Source organism: Triplophysa dalaica, chromosome 10 (assembly GCF_015846415.1).
Source record: "Triplophysa dalaica isolate WHDGS20190420 chromosome 10, ASM1584641v1, whole genome shotgun sequence".
In the NCBI taxonomy this organism is placed as follows: Eukaryota; Metazoa; Chordata; class Actinopteri; order Cypriniformes; family Nemacheilidae; genus Triplophysa; species Triplophysa dalaica.
In genome coordinates, this window is record NC_079551.1 from 20353197 (window position 1) to 20372441 (window position 19245).

General features: G+C 40.8%; 1 protein-coding gene across 5 annotated transcripts in view; it reads left to right on the forward strand.

The window, feature by feature from the left end:
* Positions 1-17789, forward strand: part of dag1 (dystroglycan 1) — a 363385-nt gene extending 345596 nt beyond the window's left edge. For all 5 annotated transcript variants that reach the window (XM_056759078.1, XM_056759081.1, XM_056759079.1 and 2 more), the window contains 2 exons: positions 7576-8081; positions 13691-17789. In XM_056759078.1, coding sequence (XP_056615056.1) covers positions 7782-8081; positions 13691-15961 — 2571 coding nt within the window. In that variant the 5' untranslated portion in view covers positions 7576-7781 and the 3' untranslated portion in view covers positions 15962-17789. The remainder of the gene's footprint in view (positions 1-7575; positions 8082-13690) is intronic.
* The last annotated feature ends 1456 nt before the right edge of the window (positions 17790-19245 follow it).

The window sequence follows — 19245 nt, forward strand, 5'->3', positions numbered from 1 at the left end:
AGAGGCTTCAAACACGGATTCTCATCCAAGAAATCGACAGCAAGTTACATCAATTCCTGCACGCAGACATTATCTGAGACCGTTGTTTGATTGGCCGCTTATAACATGTCTTTCTTAATGCGATGCGCAAAGCGGGGGTGGATATAATTGCTATGTAATCCATTTAAAGGTGTAGTTTTTTTTAAAAACAGCTTACAGGTGGGTGTTGACACTTGAGAGGGAGCTTTCTGAAAAAGCCAGAGGCTTTTAAGACTCCCATTGTTGTAGGTATGCATGTGGGGTCAATGTGTCTCCCACACCCCTTTCTCAAGTATCAATATGCTGTTGAGTCTTCCAGTTCATGTTTGCTCTGCAGACATGTGTGGACCCGTGTGTTTGCAAGGGCACTTTCCTTTAAAAGGACCCTTGGTTTGACGTCCCACCCCGTGCAGCAGTGGACCTGCTGATCACTTTTATTATGTTTTGTATCACTCTGTTGTTTTTATATGGATTTACCCCATACCGTTCTTTCCTGTTGTGTACCACAAAGAGTCACAAAGCCTTACTCTTGCGTGCCATGAATTTAATTATGTTGAGGGACATAACGTGGCTTAAACTGGCTTTGTTTATGTTTTAGGGTGTGATCAAACTGAAATTTATGTTGCTTTACCAACTTTTGGTAATGCGTTTCATCTTGTGCATCACAGCCCATTCAATATTATGCATGTTTTTTTTTTTAGATAAATTTCAGTTACTAGGGCTGAAATGTTCAATTAATCGATTATCGTTAGAGTTATTATCAATTAATCGTTTGATCAATAAAATCACTAAGCAACAAGTTATATAATTGCCTGCAATGATACAGGATGTATATTACGGTTTAAAAGTTTAAAGTTACTTAACTGAACTTAGAGAGTTCAAAAACATTTTGAACCGAAGGCATGTGTCTGATCAGTTAAGGAAGAAAAACAAATTGGACATTATCTTCAGATGTTACATGCAGTCTCGCAGTTTCTTCCATTTGCATACATGATAAAACAATCGTGGTAGATGCTTATTGGTTGTCGATTAATCAATTTAATCGATTAAATAGTCACAATGAATTCATTATCATTGATTATCTCTAGTAGTTTTTTTTTGCCCAGATTTGTTACAATTTGTTAAACCAGTTTTATAATTCCATGGTTAAACTATGGTACCGTAGAAAAACCATTGTGGTTACAGTGATTTTGCCGTAAAGGAAAGTTGTCAAAAAAAAAAAATGAAGTAATGCTTCAACATGCAACCAATAGTTTGAAAATGTTAGTTTGCTGTAAATGTATGTATTCTGATGTAGCCATTTGTTGACCAATGAGCAGTTTTTTTATTTCACATGTGATTTCAATCTGGCTCAAAATTGTTTTTGATTCGTACATTAAACAGTCAACTTTTCATAATGTGAATTCTGGCCTGCCATGTTCTAGCCACATTCCCCATTTCTACACGTGATAAGTAGCAAAGCTCCAAAAAACTGTTGTCTTTCCCTCCTTTGTTCTCAACAGCCAAAAAAGCAGAACACATTTATTGATTCGTTCAGTCACTGCAAAATCCACTGACTACTTGGCTGTTCAGCCTATATCTTTTACTGCCGTTGCCCATGTAAACTGCCCTGAGTCTGTGACTTTCATCCTGTTGCCACGGCTGGCGTGCAGTCTAGAATATGGCTTGTCTAACCGGCTTCTATCTTTTTCCTCATGCCCTGCGGTTGCCATTAATAGAAGGCTCAGCCGTGTCGGAGAAGGGCAGGGAGAAGTACAGTGTGAAGCGGAGAAGGTCAGTTTGGAGCTGACCGGGGCTTAGGCGAAAACAAGTCCTCTGATTGGCTCCTGGAGGTGTTCCAGTGGCTGCGGACATGCAGGCCGACTGCTCACGTGAACGGCCGTGCTATTGATGGCAGAGTATCGGAGTCATTAATCACCACAGGCAGTCTCTTTAGGGAGAGGCCCGCTCTCTGTTACTCACTCGCCAAATGAGGACTGTGGTTGTAACCTCTGACCCCGCTGAGGGTGCATACCTCACTATAAAGGGAAGAGTGCGACTGAGAGACTCCACTGAACTATACCGGGATAGTATGAGCATCACCGGATGAACATTTTAGTGTTGTGGTAGCTCTTTTGGGATTTGAAGCCGGGGCATCGGGTAGCTTAGCCATCACCAATGAATGCAGAAGTGTTGCATGGATTGACTTAAGTAAGCGGTTGCCAAGCGGTTCTGATTCAATTTGGGATCTCTGTCTGTTTAATAATTCATGAATATTACTTTCTTGAATCAGAAATTATTACATGAATGGAAAAAAATGGGACGTCTTGGTGCGTACCTTTCTTCTCACAGCTCAGTTTCTTAGTTTCTTTCGTTCTACAGAAACTAACTTTGTGGCTTTTTGCTGGCAACGTAATGCTTAAAGTATTTTTGAAGTAAGTTTACTTTGCTTGGAAAATATATTGGGTTTATTTAACTTTTATAAACTTCTTTGAGAGCACCTTGCCTGTGGTTATGTTCTCTGTTTTTTTTGCCTGAGGCATTTTAATTGAAGTTATCGCCTGAACTTTGTCCGGCTCTAGTTTCAGAATTGTTAAAAATAGATCACACATCACCTTGCCTATGTTAGGTTACTGGGTTCTTGGTAGTTGATGTTTATTTATATCTGGATTTTCAGATCTTGGTTTGTGGTGAGAAGTTGTCAAGCGTTTATATTTTACAGCAGTCAAAGCAGAGCCGGATGCTTGTGGTAAACTTGTTTTTGTGGCTTAAACAGCCTTTCCTTTACCTTTCAATAACCTAAATAAGACATGTGTTGTCGGATTTTATTTTTATTGTAAATAAAAATATTGCACATTTAGTATTAGGGTTGTGCTGGAAGCGCATTTTTATGTGGGGTAATTGATAAAGCTTTTATAACAGTAGACGGTAGTATTCGTATTACATTACAAAAAAAGCCAATATCAGTGTTATAGTGTCAAAAACAAGTTAAATAACTTTTTCAAATATTAACCAATAATAAATAAATAGAAAGTACAGCTTACTGATTATTTGTCAGGCGTTTAATTAAATATGATAAAACATCTTTTACTCCATACTAGATTTTAGTAAGTGAACAATAAAATGGTGATGATTAAGCTAAAGATGCCACTTTACTTGCTGTACAAAGTCAAATACATACTGTGTGTATTATAACGTAGTATTCCTGGCTTGATATTTAAATAGTCATTTTTACTGTCATATAAGTTCATTATAAATAATTAGTGCTAATTCATGTTTTTTTTCCGGATAGCTAGCAGTAGGATAACTTGTATAGCTTAATAGACATTTAAAAGCAGCACTCTGTGGTAAGAGACCTAACTACGATTAGCGGATTACTGTATTTTGTTAAATTACGAGATGCAAACTTTAGGCGTAGCTATCGGACCAAGTTAACTCTTCAACTGTCAGAACTGCAATTGACAATATAATATACAGCAATTTTGACGCTTTAGTTTGGCTATTTGTTTCTATGTGGTATTCAGAAACACATACATATGAGAAGTGACCCCATATAACTTTACATCATCACATAAACATTCAATCACATTTCTGGAACAACTAATGATTTGTGAGCTCTTAAAAGTAACCTTGTCATGAAAAGGAACGAACCAGTTCCCTGTACATTTACTTTAGTGTTCAGTTTGCAAACTCAACAGTGAGACGTGTTGTCTATTTAATGTCTTGGTATTATTTCATGGTACCTGGCCTTTTTATCTCAACACATTCAATTCAGACTACAAACCCACAACTCGGGCAGAATATAATTGCTTTTGCCATGGTGCTGTAGATTCGGCGGTGACGCATAGCAATGCGGGAAACATTATCTGTGAAGTAAGGATAGGGACGGAGGGTGTGCGGGACTAGTTTACCCAGTTGGAGAGGAATGAAATATTTGTGCAGATATTCCAGCTATGAATTCCAATTTGGTGAGTAATGTGTTTTCTATTTTTAGAAAATAGGACTAAGATGAATGCAGTTTTCTGCATTGTCATTTTATAAAAGATCAGATGATAAGTGGGCTTCCAGACTAATCCGGCGAGGCACCTTGGTTCATTTTTCAAAGGTGATAGCTGTGAGTAAATTATAGCAACTTGCACCAACTGGAACGAGCGACTCAATGCCTTTTATAGTCTTGTCCAATAGCACGGGCCCCTGGAGGGTGATGGACAAGGGGTGTCGCCATGGTACCGGGGCAAAGGGCATTCTCTCGCCTCGCCAGCTCTACTATTTTCTGCAAACCTATTACTGCCTGCCCTCTCCCCCAACCTACATACATCCCTGTCAAATTCTAATCTCCCCGAGCGTCCAGTGAACTGTTTCAGAGCCCATGCACAATGGCCCTCTGTAGTTGTGCTGGCACATAGGGGCCTTCAGGATTCTCATTTCTTCCTCAGCGTTGAAATGATTTTCATTCCCCTTTTAGTCTCGAAATCAGAAAGGTTCGTTTCAAAAGCGTCTCAGGTCACGTTTGACTGCTGAAAGGGTCGGTGTGTACCGCCAGTAAGCCTGGCGGCAGGGTTCCTGCGACCAGTGCAATGCCGGGCTGATCAAGGGAGGAATGCTGTGATAGGCATTTTTTTCCACCTTTTTGTAAGCCGCCCGCCATTCCTGAAAACTGAAAGGGCGTCTTTATCCGTAACCGGAGGTGAGGTTTAAGTACTTTCATGTACCTGCCAGTTCCATCAGGCTCTTTGTAAATGCTCAACAGTGGGACTGTAGTGGAAAAGCATGGAAAGCTGAAGAGGGTCACGTCACCGACTGTACCTCAAGCCGTATCTGTCAACTCCAATGATGTGCTTTAAGACTTGGCAGATCCAGTTGGAGTCGTTGTCTTTAGTCAACAGCTTTTGCCAATGATATAACACGTGTTTCAAACGTGAATGACAGGTGTTGTAAACATGACTGGAGGTGTGGAATGTTTAAAGGGCCAATGTTTCTGTGATTCAGTCTTGTTGAAGGAACTACTAGATTCAGGTGTTTCAGTCGTGATACTTGGCTTAGAAAGTTAAATGTGGCGTTCGCAACCCTTTACTTGCATTATAATGTACTCTGCAAAAATAACCGAGTCCGCGTTCTAGAATGAGATCATACCGGTTGCGTTTTTGCCAGTCTCGATTTTACCAAACCGCAAACTCATCCATACCTGTGATCAAACATTTATTTTGTTGTGGCACAAGATTCAGTGGCTTCAGAAAAAATGGTGTAGTTGATAGAAACCATGATAGAGATTATATACAACCATTTTTGCCAGTATATCTATTTAACTGATATAAAGCCAAACCCAATTACAAAGACAGACTTTTTACTTCGTTGAAATCATGTAAACAAATGAGTTTTAAAAAGGCTGCACGATATTGAAGAAAAATGCGTTACGATCCTGCCGTAGGTTTGTAATGTCAATTTAAAATATATGCAAAGATTTAAGATTATATTATCAACATGCAATTAACATTTTGTTAGACATACAAACCGCCATTACTTTTGATCACCATCATTTGTGTGCCAGACTGCTAGAACTCTGACTATACGTAACTTTTTGAAATATATATTTTTTTAGTTACAATCCATTGTGTTTAAATTGTGGAAATCAAAACTGTGCTATTTTAAAGAGTACCTTTTTTGGATTATTTATTTGTCAGCAGTCAAGTACATCTGTGCTTCTATTAGAAGTTATGATCTTGCATAACATGATGAAAGTTTGTGTTTGTACCTGTCTTCTCCCTGCATTCACTGACTCTTTCCGGATGAAGTCCGTGGCTCTTAAGAGCTGCACCAATTTAAGTTGGTCACTAAACCTGTGGTGTCTTGAAATGAATAGCTTATTGAACCGAACGGATCGGATTTAGATTTACTTTTACCTCAAAGTCTATACAGGAAGCAGCCCAGGTGATTGTCAGCCTTTGATGATTCTTGGCTTGCAAACCGTCGAGTGAATCTGATGTTTTTGTAATACGTTCTCTGAAATTCCAGCTGTAGTTTACTCGTCTCAGGGGTCGGCAATCCACAAACGCACCTTATGTTCTATCTCAACCTTTAAATGTTTTTGTTCCCTACAGTAGTTCTATTTTTCCATTGCCCATGTGTCTTTGATTTCCCTTCCATGTCTTTGTCAACATTCGTGACGATGTTTTGCAAGCGTCTGGTTGAGACGGCAAAATAAACCAGACTTTTAAAAGGGACTTATTGTTTGATCATTGTAAAATAGATAACATTCCCGCTGGTATTTAGAATGAATCGCAGAAGGATAGCAGGGCGAGTCGCACCCACGATGTTGTCCTTTCTGACGATGATGTTCTTCAGAAGAAGCTCCTCTTGAGAGACAGAGAGCGTGAGAGACCGCCCCACCTTTCTTATATCCGCTCCTCTCGTTCATAGGTTGGACGACAGGGCTCGAGAGCGGTTCTCTGGGGAAATCATCTGCATTGTACGGTGCTGCTCCCTCTTCACATGCGTAAAATCTGTAGCCCACCCTGCACTAAACCCCATCCCTTCACCGCGGGCTTTCTCCTCCTCGCTTTCTTTGAATGAAAGACCTGCATGAATAACAAACCTCTAGAGTGTAGAGAGCCCCCCATGAGACAATTCGGTCGGTATGCATTCTTCTCAAGTGTTTGAACCGGTCGGTCGTGCTGGCAGACCATTTATTTTGACCCTTATGGACGCATTTAGTCTTCCTGTGCAGGGGGCTTTTGACAGAGCTTAACTTCATGGAGCTATATAGATGAGATTGGTTTTCTTAAATTAAAAACAACTTGTTCAGGACATCATGTTTGCAATCAACGTTGTTTATTCTTTATATGTATAATCTGTATATTTATAAACATAGTCAATTTATAAATATATCTTAAGTATCTATTGTACATCCCAATTTACATCCAATGTCTCTCCTCTATCTACATCAACCTGATTTGCATGTTTTTGGAAGTAATTTGAAATAGTAACTTATTTGAAGTATTACTATTACAACTAAGTTTTAAAAACTAGAATCTAGTAATATTGCAAATTTGTAATATTTTAATAGTTTCAATACATATTAAATCGGATTGCAATGTATGTTTATTTATGTACGTGTTAATTCAGCAATATTAACTTGAATAAAATGTTTATTTGAAATATTATCTTAAAAAATGAAATAGTTTTCAAAAAATTGTTGATTTAATGTTGATATAAAAGTACTTGCTGGCTTATCCCTGTCTGTAGTAAAAAAAAAAAATTGTTGAACCCTGATGTGCATTGACACAAAATGCAGGGAGCAAATGAAAGACACGGTGCGTCAGGGAAAAAAGCAAGAGAAATTTGTGAATGGTAATCAGATTAGTCTTGATCCACCTGTGTGTGTATGTGGGTAAGCAACCGGTGCGAATCCCTGACGCTACCAGGCACCAAAAAAATAAGATCCGGCTTATACCATTAACCCAACGTGATTTACGACGCTGTTGTGATACGTTACGGATGCCTCAGTCAGACATGTCGGTATGTTCTATTGCTATTGAAATGCCTGCTAATGAATTCCTCTCTTTTTCTTTCTCACCACAGGTCTTCGAGGCAGCCCCTAAACTATGGGATTTGAGAACCACTGAGGGCGCTTTGACAAAAGGAGGGAAGAGGGGCCGACATCGAGAACAAAACGAAAGGATTGAGCCTTTCAAAAGAGGATCAGTACTTTTGGACTCGGCGGGGTGCATGCTGCCCCCTCAACTGGACGTCCTCTTTTGTGCGAGAGAGAGAAAATAAAAGCAGGCATGCGCAATAAACTGAGGAAGTTCCGGGATGCCGGCCGCCCCATGCTGGGGGACAGGACTGATTTGGTGCTGCTGGCTGTGATGGTGCTTTTAGTTGCGGATGTGAGGGCATCCTGGGATGTGCTTGGCGACGTGAGGCAGCTTGAGGCATCTATGCAGTCCACCATGCAGGCGGACCTTCGGGAGGCGGAAGCGGGCATGTCGCAGCCCAGCGGCTTGCCGGATTCCTCCGCGGTGGTGGGCAGGGTTTTCCAAATGCAAGTGCCCGTCAAAGCCAAGGGCTCCGGGAGCAAAGTAAAGGTGAGATGCTCTTCTTTTGAACCTCAGATGTGTTGCAAATGTATGCTAACAAATTTGTCCTCTAGGACTCCAGCGGGTATATTGTATCAACACTCGCCAGACAGTTTACTCAGTTTACTTCTTTGCCCCGAGCGCTGCTAAAATCGTATTTTACGCTATGCTTATGATTGATGGACCATAAAATGTGGTGGTCTCTGTAATAACGCAATACTACTTGCGAACATGTGGTCTGCATGCATGATGGGACATACACATAAATGTAGATGCATAACATAAGTGCTTATATTTGTTTTCAGATGTCTAAAATGATACAAGCTCTACCATTCAAAACGTTTGAAAACGACTCGACCCACTAATGGTCAAAAACACAATGTCAGTCTGACCAGGTGACTTGCTGACCACCCAGCGCCCATTTCTACTAACCAGTCCCTGTTAGCTGTTGTTAAAAGCACGACCTTTGCCCTTTTCTGTTCATTGTGTTCCTCTGTCCCGTCTGAATGTTGGGCGGTTCTCCCCGGCCTGCTGTGTAATCCTACATTCACTGGATCATTTCTGCCCTGTCAAGCGCATTTTTAAGTCGCAACCACAAGCCCCTTTGTGCACTTTGGGAAAATCTGTCTTGACAGCTGTGCCAAAGAATCTAACGCCCAACAGTTAAAGCTGCCTACAGCTGTTCCCTTCCATAACCATTCAGACCTGTCCAGACCAATAGCCCGCAATGAATTTTGCCTTCATGCCATTTAAACTCGGTTCTGTCATCTATAAATACATTTGTATTCATTGAAATGAAAGACAGCGAGGTCATGAATTATGCTTATGAATACAATGTTATTTATAAGATCAACACGATGTTTTATTTTCTGGAGATGATGCGATTGTCGTATTGTTGTGATTGGTTGCCAGGGCTTTTCATAGCAATGAGGTCAAAGGGATGGTTAACCCCAAAATAAAAAATCTTTCATCATTTAATCACCCCACGACTTTCTTTCTCAAGCAGAACACAAGAGAAGATAGTTTGGAGAACATTGGTAACTATTCCTTAAAGATATTGTGGGTTATGTCAAGCATGTTCTGTATGTTTTGGTGGTTATAATTTGATCCTAGTTAAAACCGCCCCACCCCCAAGTTTCAGTGATATTCTCGTCCAGGACTCGATTTATTTATATCCCTGAATATGTTCAGTAATGGTGATGCTTTCTCCCAACAAACCCCACTAATATGTTGCCATGTTTATTGTTGTTGATGTCAGTCCTGCAGTTTTTAAGCATATTTTGAAGGGCACAGTCACTCAGGTCCTTGTTGTTTTGTTCACAACGAAAGCATCACTACAATTTGCACGTAACGCTCGGACCCTCAGATATTGGTAAATAACTCGCTGTGCACCCTTTGAAGTCACTGACCTACTTCATGCATTCCCATTTCTCGCTTCGTTGTTATCAAAAGAACCAAGGGGATACACTTAAAGAGAGCAAAGCAAAGCTGGTCTCGAAAACATCCCCCTTGTCCAGTTTCGAACATAAATAAAAGCACAAAGCTGGAGTCGAAGGCAACTGACAAGCGCTCGAACATCTCTCAGGTTCTAATAAATAGAGGCAGATGTTTCTGTTGCCGCTAATGCCGTCTCTGTTTGAACAAGAGAATGTCTCTCTCTCTCCACGTCCCTTTTATTTCTCTGAATTCCTCTCCCGCTCGTCCGTGACGGCAAGAATCTTCGTCGTCTCCCGCCCCTCCCTTTCTTCAGCACACAGACTGGCACTGAAACATAATTAGCTTCAGCGGCGAGGCAGTGGAAAAGTCGTACCCCTCCAGCCCATAATAAAACGGCTTTGGAAATTTGGAGTCACTAACTATATGTTGATGTGCAGATGCGAGTAACTCGAGATAGCTCCGTGCTTGCCGTTTTATTTGTTAAGAGCGAGATGGTCTGCATAGCAACCGGGGCAGTGCCATCGAGAGATGGGATTACTGTGCCGCACCGCTGCCCTTTCCCAGAGTCTTTATGCGGTCTGTCGTTTCCAGAAACAAGGTCCTGTCTTGCCTCATTTTAGTTGCGTTTGAAAAGGGAAAGGACCAGAATGAATCTGAATGACTGCCTTGCGGTCCGGTTTATGTCCACTAGAGGGCAGGGAAGGGTTGACTTGTTAAGTGTCCTTGACTGTTCTCCTTGTGATTGTTTCTGGAAATGGAGCTCTGAGGATTTGCTGCATATATGAGCTCCTGTGCTACTCTTTATTCTTCCTGCCCTTATTTTGCTAAAATGACTATAGGAAATGGGACCATGTCAAATTCAAATGTCGTGCCGCTGCATGCGCAAGTCTGTCCGAACGGCTGTAATTTTCCCTCTTTCATAACGTGACTGTGTTCCAATAACAATCCAGGATAACAACGCTGCTTACCATTCATGAGTTTTATCTTCAGCGCCTGAATGTCTTTTCTCCCCGTCCTGCACATTTGGATTTTGTATTTCTTTGTTCATGCTTGTTCCGCCGCATAGATCAAAAGCTGACATTCGCTCCTCGTCGAATGGCAATTTAAAGTTTTAATATAAACAAACAGCAGCTCTCCCGGTGAGCCTTTATTCTGCTGCTTTCACTCCGAAGAATGTCAGCGTGCAGAATCGGCTAGCGTTCGATCACTTTCATTGAAGGGAGCCGAAACGGGCCGTCATTGGCCGCTTCGAGGCTGTTTTTATTTCTGCCACACGGATATCACGAATCCCTCTCTCAGGCGACCTGAACACACCCCACATTTCGTTTGTCATTTTTGGCTGTGAAATGGGTCACGTTCTGCGGTCCGCTCAAAAGGCGGTTTTCCCTAGATGAAAGATTTGTCGTCACTCTATCGAAATTAGAATCCAAATCCTGCTCTCCTTACAAAATTTGAAGCCCCTTTATTTAAAGAAGTATGTGCAATGAATTCAGAGGTCACGATTCATTTTTAACCAAATGGGTCGGTTCTTGTAAACATCCGCCCGGCAAAACTGAAGGTGAACATTTCCGAGCCAGTTCCTTCGCCCCCCTGCCTTTGTGATATTAAGAGAGAGAAACGGAGACAAAGACATGCCTGAGCCTACTCCTTCAGAACTATGAATCTTATCTTTTCAGCTGTCTTCATGTCCCAACAATGGGATCTTTTCTTCTGGCAGTCTCCTCCGCAAGTGTGCCTTAACAATGGGCGGCTTTATTCGCCCCGCAACCAGGCGAGTTTGGATTCAGTCATGTAATTCCTTCATTTCAGGAGGGAAAAAGTTTGTTCTTCTCATCAGAGCTTTTTAGGTTTTGGTATAACAACCTTATTATAGAGATTAGTGGTCCTAAAGTTTGTTAAATTATAGATGGTCCCTTGCCTTTGCTGCTCTGGGATGTAGAGGATCTTTTTCTCTTGTATTTTCTATAAATGCTGTTCACAAGCACCCTGGCATGCAACGGCAAGCAACGTATAAAAGAAATAACTCTCCCCAACTAACAAAATCCTCCCTCTCGTTGCTCTCTTTAGTTAAGAGAAACATGCCTTTGGCAGAAGTTATACGTCTTTAGTGTGGGTTGTATGAATCATCACTATGGAAACTGTGTGGTTCCCTAAATGTCAGTGTGTGTGGCAGTGTGCTGGGTATTTTTTCATGCTGACGGTCCTGTTCTAGTTTCAGAGGGAGGAGGTGAAGACTTTCCGTAACACTGTTTTGTGCTGAACTGAGTATTTGGAAAACGTACTTAAAGAAAGTTCACTTAAATTCTTCATTTATTCATCCTCATGTTATTCCGAATCTGTGTGACTTTTCACTGCAGAATACAAAAGATATTTTGAACAACGTTGTTAACCAAACAGAAGTGGCCCATATTGACTATCAAAATCTTTTAGAGTTATATACAGGTTTTGAATGACTTACGGGTAAATAAATGATGACAGGTGTCATCTTACTTTCAAAAAAAAAGGCAGAAAAGGCTATAAATGATCCCCTAAAGGCATATTTATACTTTATTTTACTCAAGGGGTCTTTAAAAGCAAATAAAGTCTTCAAAATATTATTTAGTACAAAAATCAAACACTAATATTGATTTTGAACTTTTTATTTTATAATTAATTCGATAAATTAGTCAAAAATCTAACTACAGCTTGCCAGGTAAGGTTTGTTCTAATATACAAAAAAACAGTTCACGTGAAAAATAAAAAACATTGACTACTGTTTTATCAGGCATTAATATTTCTTCATCCCCATGCTGTTGACGTCAGCAGTCATTCTCCTGGGCCTTGACTCAATAAACTTTGAACATGTGTTGTTTTTATTTCAGGGCTGTAGACTGCCAGTGCGACCAATTTTTCTTAATGGCCGCGCTGGTGCGACTGCCAAACTGATCAATATATAATTTTTCTGCTATTATAAATTTAATTCGCAGGAATTTTATATCGGGCAAGCAACGCATTCGATCACTCATTTTCGTCTATTTGAAATACTTGGAATATAGTGCTCAAGTTATAAGGTCTACTTTTATAATGCTTTCTTATTTTTTCCTTCATTTTACTTTATATAAACTCCTGGAGCGTAAATATTGTGCCTTGAGTGATCCATGAAAAAAAATCTCACGCATTTGGAGCAGCATGGGCAAGGAAATGGAAAACTTTTTATTTGAACTAACCCTTTAAGCAGATTGGTTTAAATCACGTACCATTGGAAGTGCAGCAACGTTGGTGTTTTAAACGCACTATCAATCAGCAGGACTACAGATCAGACTATAATTAGACTCCAACCTGAATTATTAACGTCTCTCTAACCTATCAAACAGGTTCACGATCAAATGCGCATGCATGCTCTGACTGGTTGATGAGGACATTCAAAAGGAGCTGGTGGATTTTTTTTTAAACCTTTGAAGCCCATCAATTGAAATAAAAGCTCATCTGCTGATGCCCCCCATTCCCTTAGTGACTGCTGAGTACTGGTTAGAGTTTATTGACCCGACTCATTAGCGCTGGCTTAGCATAATGTAAGAATCAGAAATTAAAAACAAACAAAGAGAGAATTTAACCAAAAATGTATATTCATTCGTGCTGCAATGCCATTGTGAAAAAAAAGATGCAATACAAGAGACTGTTCACTAAGGTTGGCCTTTTCCGTTTCGCAGAATAAAATCACAGAAAAACGCCTGTATATGCTTAAAAGGGTTAGTAAAATTCCCTTTTTGGGGTGAACTATCCCTTCACAGAGCTAGAAGCAAAAAACATATTTTTGTATTTGTAAAGAGGCTTGTTTGGGTAATGAATCTCAATGCCATTGATTCATTATTGGTTATTTTTGACTGAGCGCTCATTGAACAGCTCTCCAGCTGGTGGAGTATTTCGTACTGCAGGGAGCTCTATGCCACTAAGAGGGCTCATTCATTATAGTCTTCTCCCCTCCTGTCGTGATGCAGAATTTTTGCTTTTGCAAGGAAAAGACTGAATATGAAAACTAAAAATGAAAGAACTTTGATTCATCTAAATAATTATTAGTCACTTACTTTCAGGTATAAGTGTTTTGGCTTGCCATTGCATCCCTTCAAGCATATTTGTCCTGTTGTATTTTAAATGCGAATCATTCAGTTGCACTCAGTTTTTTCTTTCTTTCTGTTTTACAGATCACAGAAGCAAGCAAAGATGTGCTCCCAGCATGGTTGCATTGGGATGCGGAGAGTGGCACACTTCAAGGCCTTCCTCTAGAGACAGACAAGGGCGTTCACTACATTTCTGTTTCTGTTTCCAATGAGAGTAGAGTCTCCCAAAGCCCAGATGTGTTTTCCATTGAGGTGCACCCAGAGGAGCACGCTGACACTGACCCTTTTCAGCTCGCAATTCAATCGGCCAGCAACGACGCACAGCCTTTCATCTGCGGTAATGAGGAGCCCGTCACAGTGCTTACTGTCATTCTGGATGCTGACCTCAATAAGATGAGCTCCAAGCAGAGGGTGGAGCTACTTGCCAAAATGAAGAAATTCTCCGGCATGGGGCTGCAGCACATGAAGATTTTGCCCGTGGTTAATAACCGTTTGTTTGACATGTCTGCTTTTATGGCGGGACCAGGAAATGCCAAAAAGGTTGTGGAAAACGGTGCCCTTTTGTCCTGGAAACTGGGCTGCAATCTGGATCAAAGCAGCATACCTGATATCAGTAGCGTTCAGGTTCCAGCTAAAGAAGGGACCATGTCCGCACAGTTGAAATATCCTGTCGTTGGGTGGCACATCGCTAACAAGAAGCCCCATGTGCCCAAAAGGGTGCGAAGGCAGCTGAACAACACCCCAACTCCTATTCCCTCATTACTCCCCCCAACAGCTTACCCTGAACCCCCGATTCGTATTGTTCCCACACCAACATCTCCTTCCATTGCTCCTACCACTGAAAGTTCTGCCCCACCAGTTCGCAGTCCGGTCCCACTCCCTGCGAAACCAACCCTTCGACCGCGAGAACCAATCGCTTATACTCCAACCTTAGGCCCCCCTCAGCCAACACGAGTCATGGAAACCACCAGCACAATCACCATTCAGCCCACCATGACCCGGCCTGTATACGTTGGAGCTTCCGTGACCCCAGCCACACCCACCACTAGGAAACCAACAAAACGACCAGGGAGGAAGCCAAAGACGACCCCTATACCCAAGACAACTACAACCAAGGCCCCGAGACGAACAACTACCGCTGTTGTCTTGCCCAATGGCAATATTAAACCCCAGCTCCAGAACCCAATTGATCAGGTGAACGCCTACGTGGGCACGTACTTTGAGGTGAAGGTTCCGCCGGATACGTTTTTCGACAAAGAGGACGGGACTACAGATAGGTTGAAGCTTACCTTGCGATTCGGGAACGATTTGGTCGGGGATGATTCTTGGATACAGTTCAATAGCACAAGCCAGTTGCTCTATGGATTACCCAATCAAGAGCACGAAGGAAAGCATGAGTACTTTATGCAGGCAACAGACAAAGGAGGTCTATACGCAATCGATGCCTTTGAGGTCCGTGTCAATCGCTGGGGAAACAACAATAAGCCGCCAGTGTTGTTCACAGCCGTATTTGATGGGGATGCGCGTACTGTCACAAATGACATTCACAAGAAGATCCTCCTTGTAAAGAAACTCGCCCAATCGTTTGGCGATCGCAACAGCAGCACCGTTACCTTGAAGAACATCATGAAGGGCTCCATCATAGTGGAATGGACCAACAACAGCCTTCCTCAAAACCCCTGCCCGAAAGAACAAATACAGCTTTTAAGCAGAAGGATTTCTGACAACGAGGGGAGACCTTTACCACACTTCAAACATATCATGGAGCCAGACTTCAAGGCCTCAAATATCACCGTCAGAGGTACAGGTAGCTGCCGTAACTACATGTTCGTACCAATGGGCGAGATTCCAGATCCGACCCAATCTCCCGTTACTCCCGCCGTGGGCGCGGGAAGACAGAGCACGGACGACGTGTATCTTCACACGGTCATACCGGCTGTTGTGGTTGCTGCCATTTTGCTAATAGCAGGAATCATTGCCATGATCTGCTATCGTAAGAAACGCAAGGGCAAGTTGACTATCGAAGACCAAGCAACCTTCATCAAGAAAGGAGTACCCATCATTTTCGCGGATGAGCTCGATGACTCCAAGCCGCCTCCATCTTCCAGCATGCCCCTTATCCTACAGGAGGAAAAACCTCCTCTTCCCCCACCGGAGTATCCCAACATGGCTAGTCCAGAGACAACACCCCTAAACCAGGACCTTATGGGAGGGTACACACCTCTACACGATGAGGATCCCAATGCCCCACCCTACCAGCCTCCACCACCCTTTTCCGTCCCGATGGAGGGTAAAGGTTCCCGCCCCAAGAACATGACCCCTTACAGATCCCCACCCCCTTACGTGCCCCCCTAATGTTTGCAGGAGCCTCCGGATCCGGAGGACAGGGAACTTTCGTAGTTCCGAACCGTTGTGTTGTCTGCATTATTGGATTGTTTGAAAGGGTGTGCTGCAAATGGGGAATGTGGGTTTGAATGTGACGGGATGTTTTTGTTAAACTGGACTCTTATTAAAGGAGTGGTGGGAGTTATGGGGGGTTACGTGGATAATCTGCTAAAGACAACAACCTCAGCCTCTTGACTACTCTGGTTTTTGCTAAACTGTTGAGGAGTACCCTCCAGTCCTGGCGCTTTTGTGTCTAGATGGGCTTTTTGACTAATTTTTTTTCTGTTTGTTTGTTTTTTGGTTTGTTTTTGTTTTCTGACACGGAATCAAACTCCTTGCCTAACAGCACTCTTTCTATCTTCTAAATTCGTTAAACTCGAATAATATAATCGGACAACAAAACTGACTGCAGGTGTAAAAGATTTCATAGAAAAATTCAATAACAGAGGGGAATTAAAAGGAGGGGCTTGGACAGCCATGCAGACAGTTTCGTGGGATGTCGATTCATTATGGTTTTGCCTTTTAACACAGAATTAAACTGTTTTTATTGTTCTTCACATGTCTAGTTAAAATCACTACAAGAAGAGGTAGCCAAATCGAGATATTTGTTTAATCCAATGTATATTTGAAAGTTGTTATGCTAGATCATCTACATTAATTTTTATGATATATATTTTTTTTACTTTTTCTTTTTTCCACCCTTCGATCTTGGGGAAGTACGAATAAAAATCAAATCACAGACAACATATCGCAGTGAGTTCTGACTTGAGATCAATGTATAAGATGCATCACTTTTATATCCTCTCCTCAGTTATGTGAATGGAGGTGGTAGTCTCGAGTGTGCTGTCTATGCAGATTTTGCTTTTGACCCGACAAGTCCAGATTCTGATATTGATCACGTTTAATCGTATTTCTCATGGGCCATGGAGAAATCTTGGGATTTAATTGGATCTTTGCATCCTTAATTCCTCAAGTCAGAACCACGTATATACTGTACCAGTTTAACTCACGCTACTGATAGCCCTTGAGACAGTCAAAGACTTGATTTAATTAGAAAGAGCTTTGAGACGATTTGTAGTTTGTTTCTTTTATTTTTGTTATTTTTATATATATATATTTCAGTGATGATTGAGTATATGCCTTGGATCCACTCGAAATAAATCAAAATAAAGACTGAAGATTTTGATAACGGCAACCCATCTTCTACACAATGGCATCATTTATTAAACGTCACAAGTATATGTTTGCAGTTGAACGCCATATTTTGCCTTGGTGGTGTTGCAGCAAGTGTCTTCTGTACATAATATTCTCTGCCTGTGGATATAACTGTATTTATAGTCCAAGAGTGTGTAAATCAGATGGTAAAAAAACAAGAAATAGAGAAAAACTAGCTGTGTGTTTAGATGAGGGATGATTATTTTTATATATAGTGATGGTTATTAGAAAAACCTTGAGCAAATGCTTAAGGGAAAGGAGGAAAAAAACTGGTTTCATTTACAAAATCATTACAAAAAAGCTTAATAAAATCTAATGTTTTTTACATGTTTTTGATACAATCTCTAAATGTTTATTAAGAACAGATCTACAGTGTATTGCGATTTGTAAAACCTCAGTGTTAGCTTTTCATCATGGGTTGTTTTCTTACATGTAATTCTTTAGATTTGCATTAAGCTTTAATGACACTGCAGTTAAAAAGAAATATTCTTTGTAATCGTTTTTTCTGATTTGTGTTTTATGCTCGAGTTATTTTTTTAATCAGAAGTGATATTTGCAATAATAAAAGTGTGGTGTAGTTACAGTTGGTTAGTGTGAAGCGTGCAGGATCTGTGTGAAACCTCGAAGACTGACAACCCGTTGAATCAGAGATGTCTGAAACATTTCTCCACAGATAATACTTTATATAAATGTTTTTTGGTCCCTTCTTGTAATTTGTTTCCTAATGCTTCCATTTTACCTTCACTCAGAAAAAGGTTCAAAAGCTGTCACTGATGTGGTACCTTTATAAATGTCCTAATATGTACCTTTGAGGTTCTAATATGCGCTATTTTGGTACAAGCGTACTTTTGAAAGGGTACCAACCCAGTGACAGCTTTTGTACCTTTTCTCTGCGAGAAAGCCAAGATGTATTGAGGGTTGATGTAAAAATGGAGTGTGATTGAGGTGCAGTATGTTTTTAAGAGCCTATGATTTAAACCCATTTATTTTAGAGTGCTGGTATAATTTCTTTCATTTAAATTCTCTTTCAAACATTCGCTTCATCTCAGTACAGCATATGACAAACTTAACGTATCTAATATCAGAACGGAAGTGCGTTTTTGTAGCAATTTTAAGTTTCTTTTATCGTTGTTAAAATACATGATTTATGAGTCCGTAGCTATAGAGCTACTACGTTTTCATAACCACAGCTGAATAAATGTTTAGGTGGGGAAAAACCAAAGATGCAGATTACAAAATGGCTGTTGTTTGCTGCTGTGTTTTAATAGGACACTTATCGTTGCAAATAAAAATTATAGTTTTTCCTCCATCCCAAGAATGCTGTCAAAACAAGAGCACATATATATATATATATATATATATATATATATATACACAAGTGTCTGCTTATTACAAAACCTGAGTTGAAGATTAAATCTTTACCCCAGAAGGTTGCCTTTAGGGTTTCCTTCAGTCAGCCATGCATATTTACAGTATTTTAGTCCGCGTTTCAATATGTTTTAGCTTACAGTATATCTAGTATTGATTTAATTCGTTTTGAAACAATCCTTTGGTATGGCAGAAGAGGGGAAATGGTTAGTATGTTGTATATGAGTCATGTAATTCACAGAGATATATTTTTAATTTTTTGTTCATTTTCATCGATGTTATCACGTGTGCAAGCTGTATCGCAAAGACAAGCGGAGCTGACAAAAGATTGAATCGGAACATTAAAGCAATGAATTATTAAAGGTGCTGACGTTGCTTGACCTCGGTGCCAGGGTGTTACAAATAACAGTGGTGCGCAGAGCGAGAAGCCTTCGTGCTGTTTGAGCTCTGACAAAAACACGGTTGCTGCAAGAGCGGCCAGGAAAGAACCTACATCATGACGAAAACTTTCTTCATGTTCAGTAGCGTTGGTCAATTAATGCCTTCAGACACTGTATGATTGAATCTTGTATTAAAAAGTGTTCTCACTGTGAATGTTTGTGGGTTCCTTGATAATGTGTATTGTGTACGTTTTGCATTTTGAGGTTGACTGCAATCTGTGTTTCATTCAT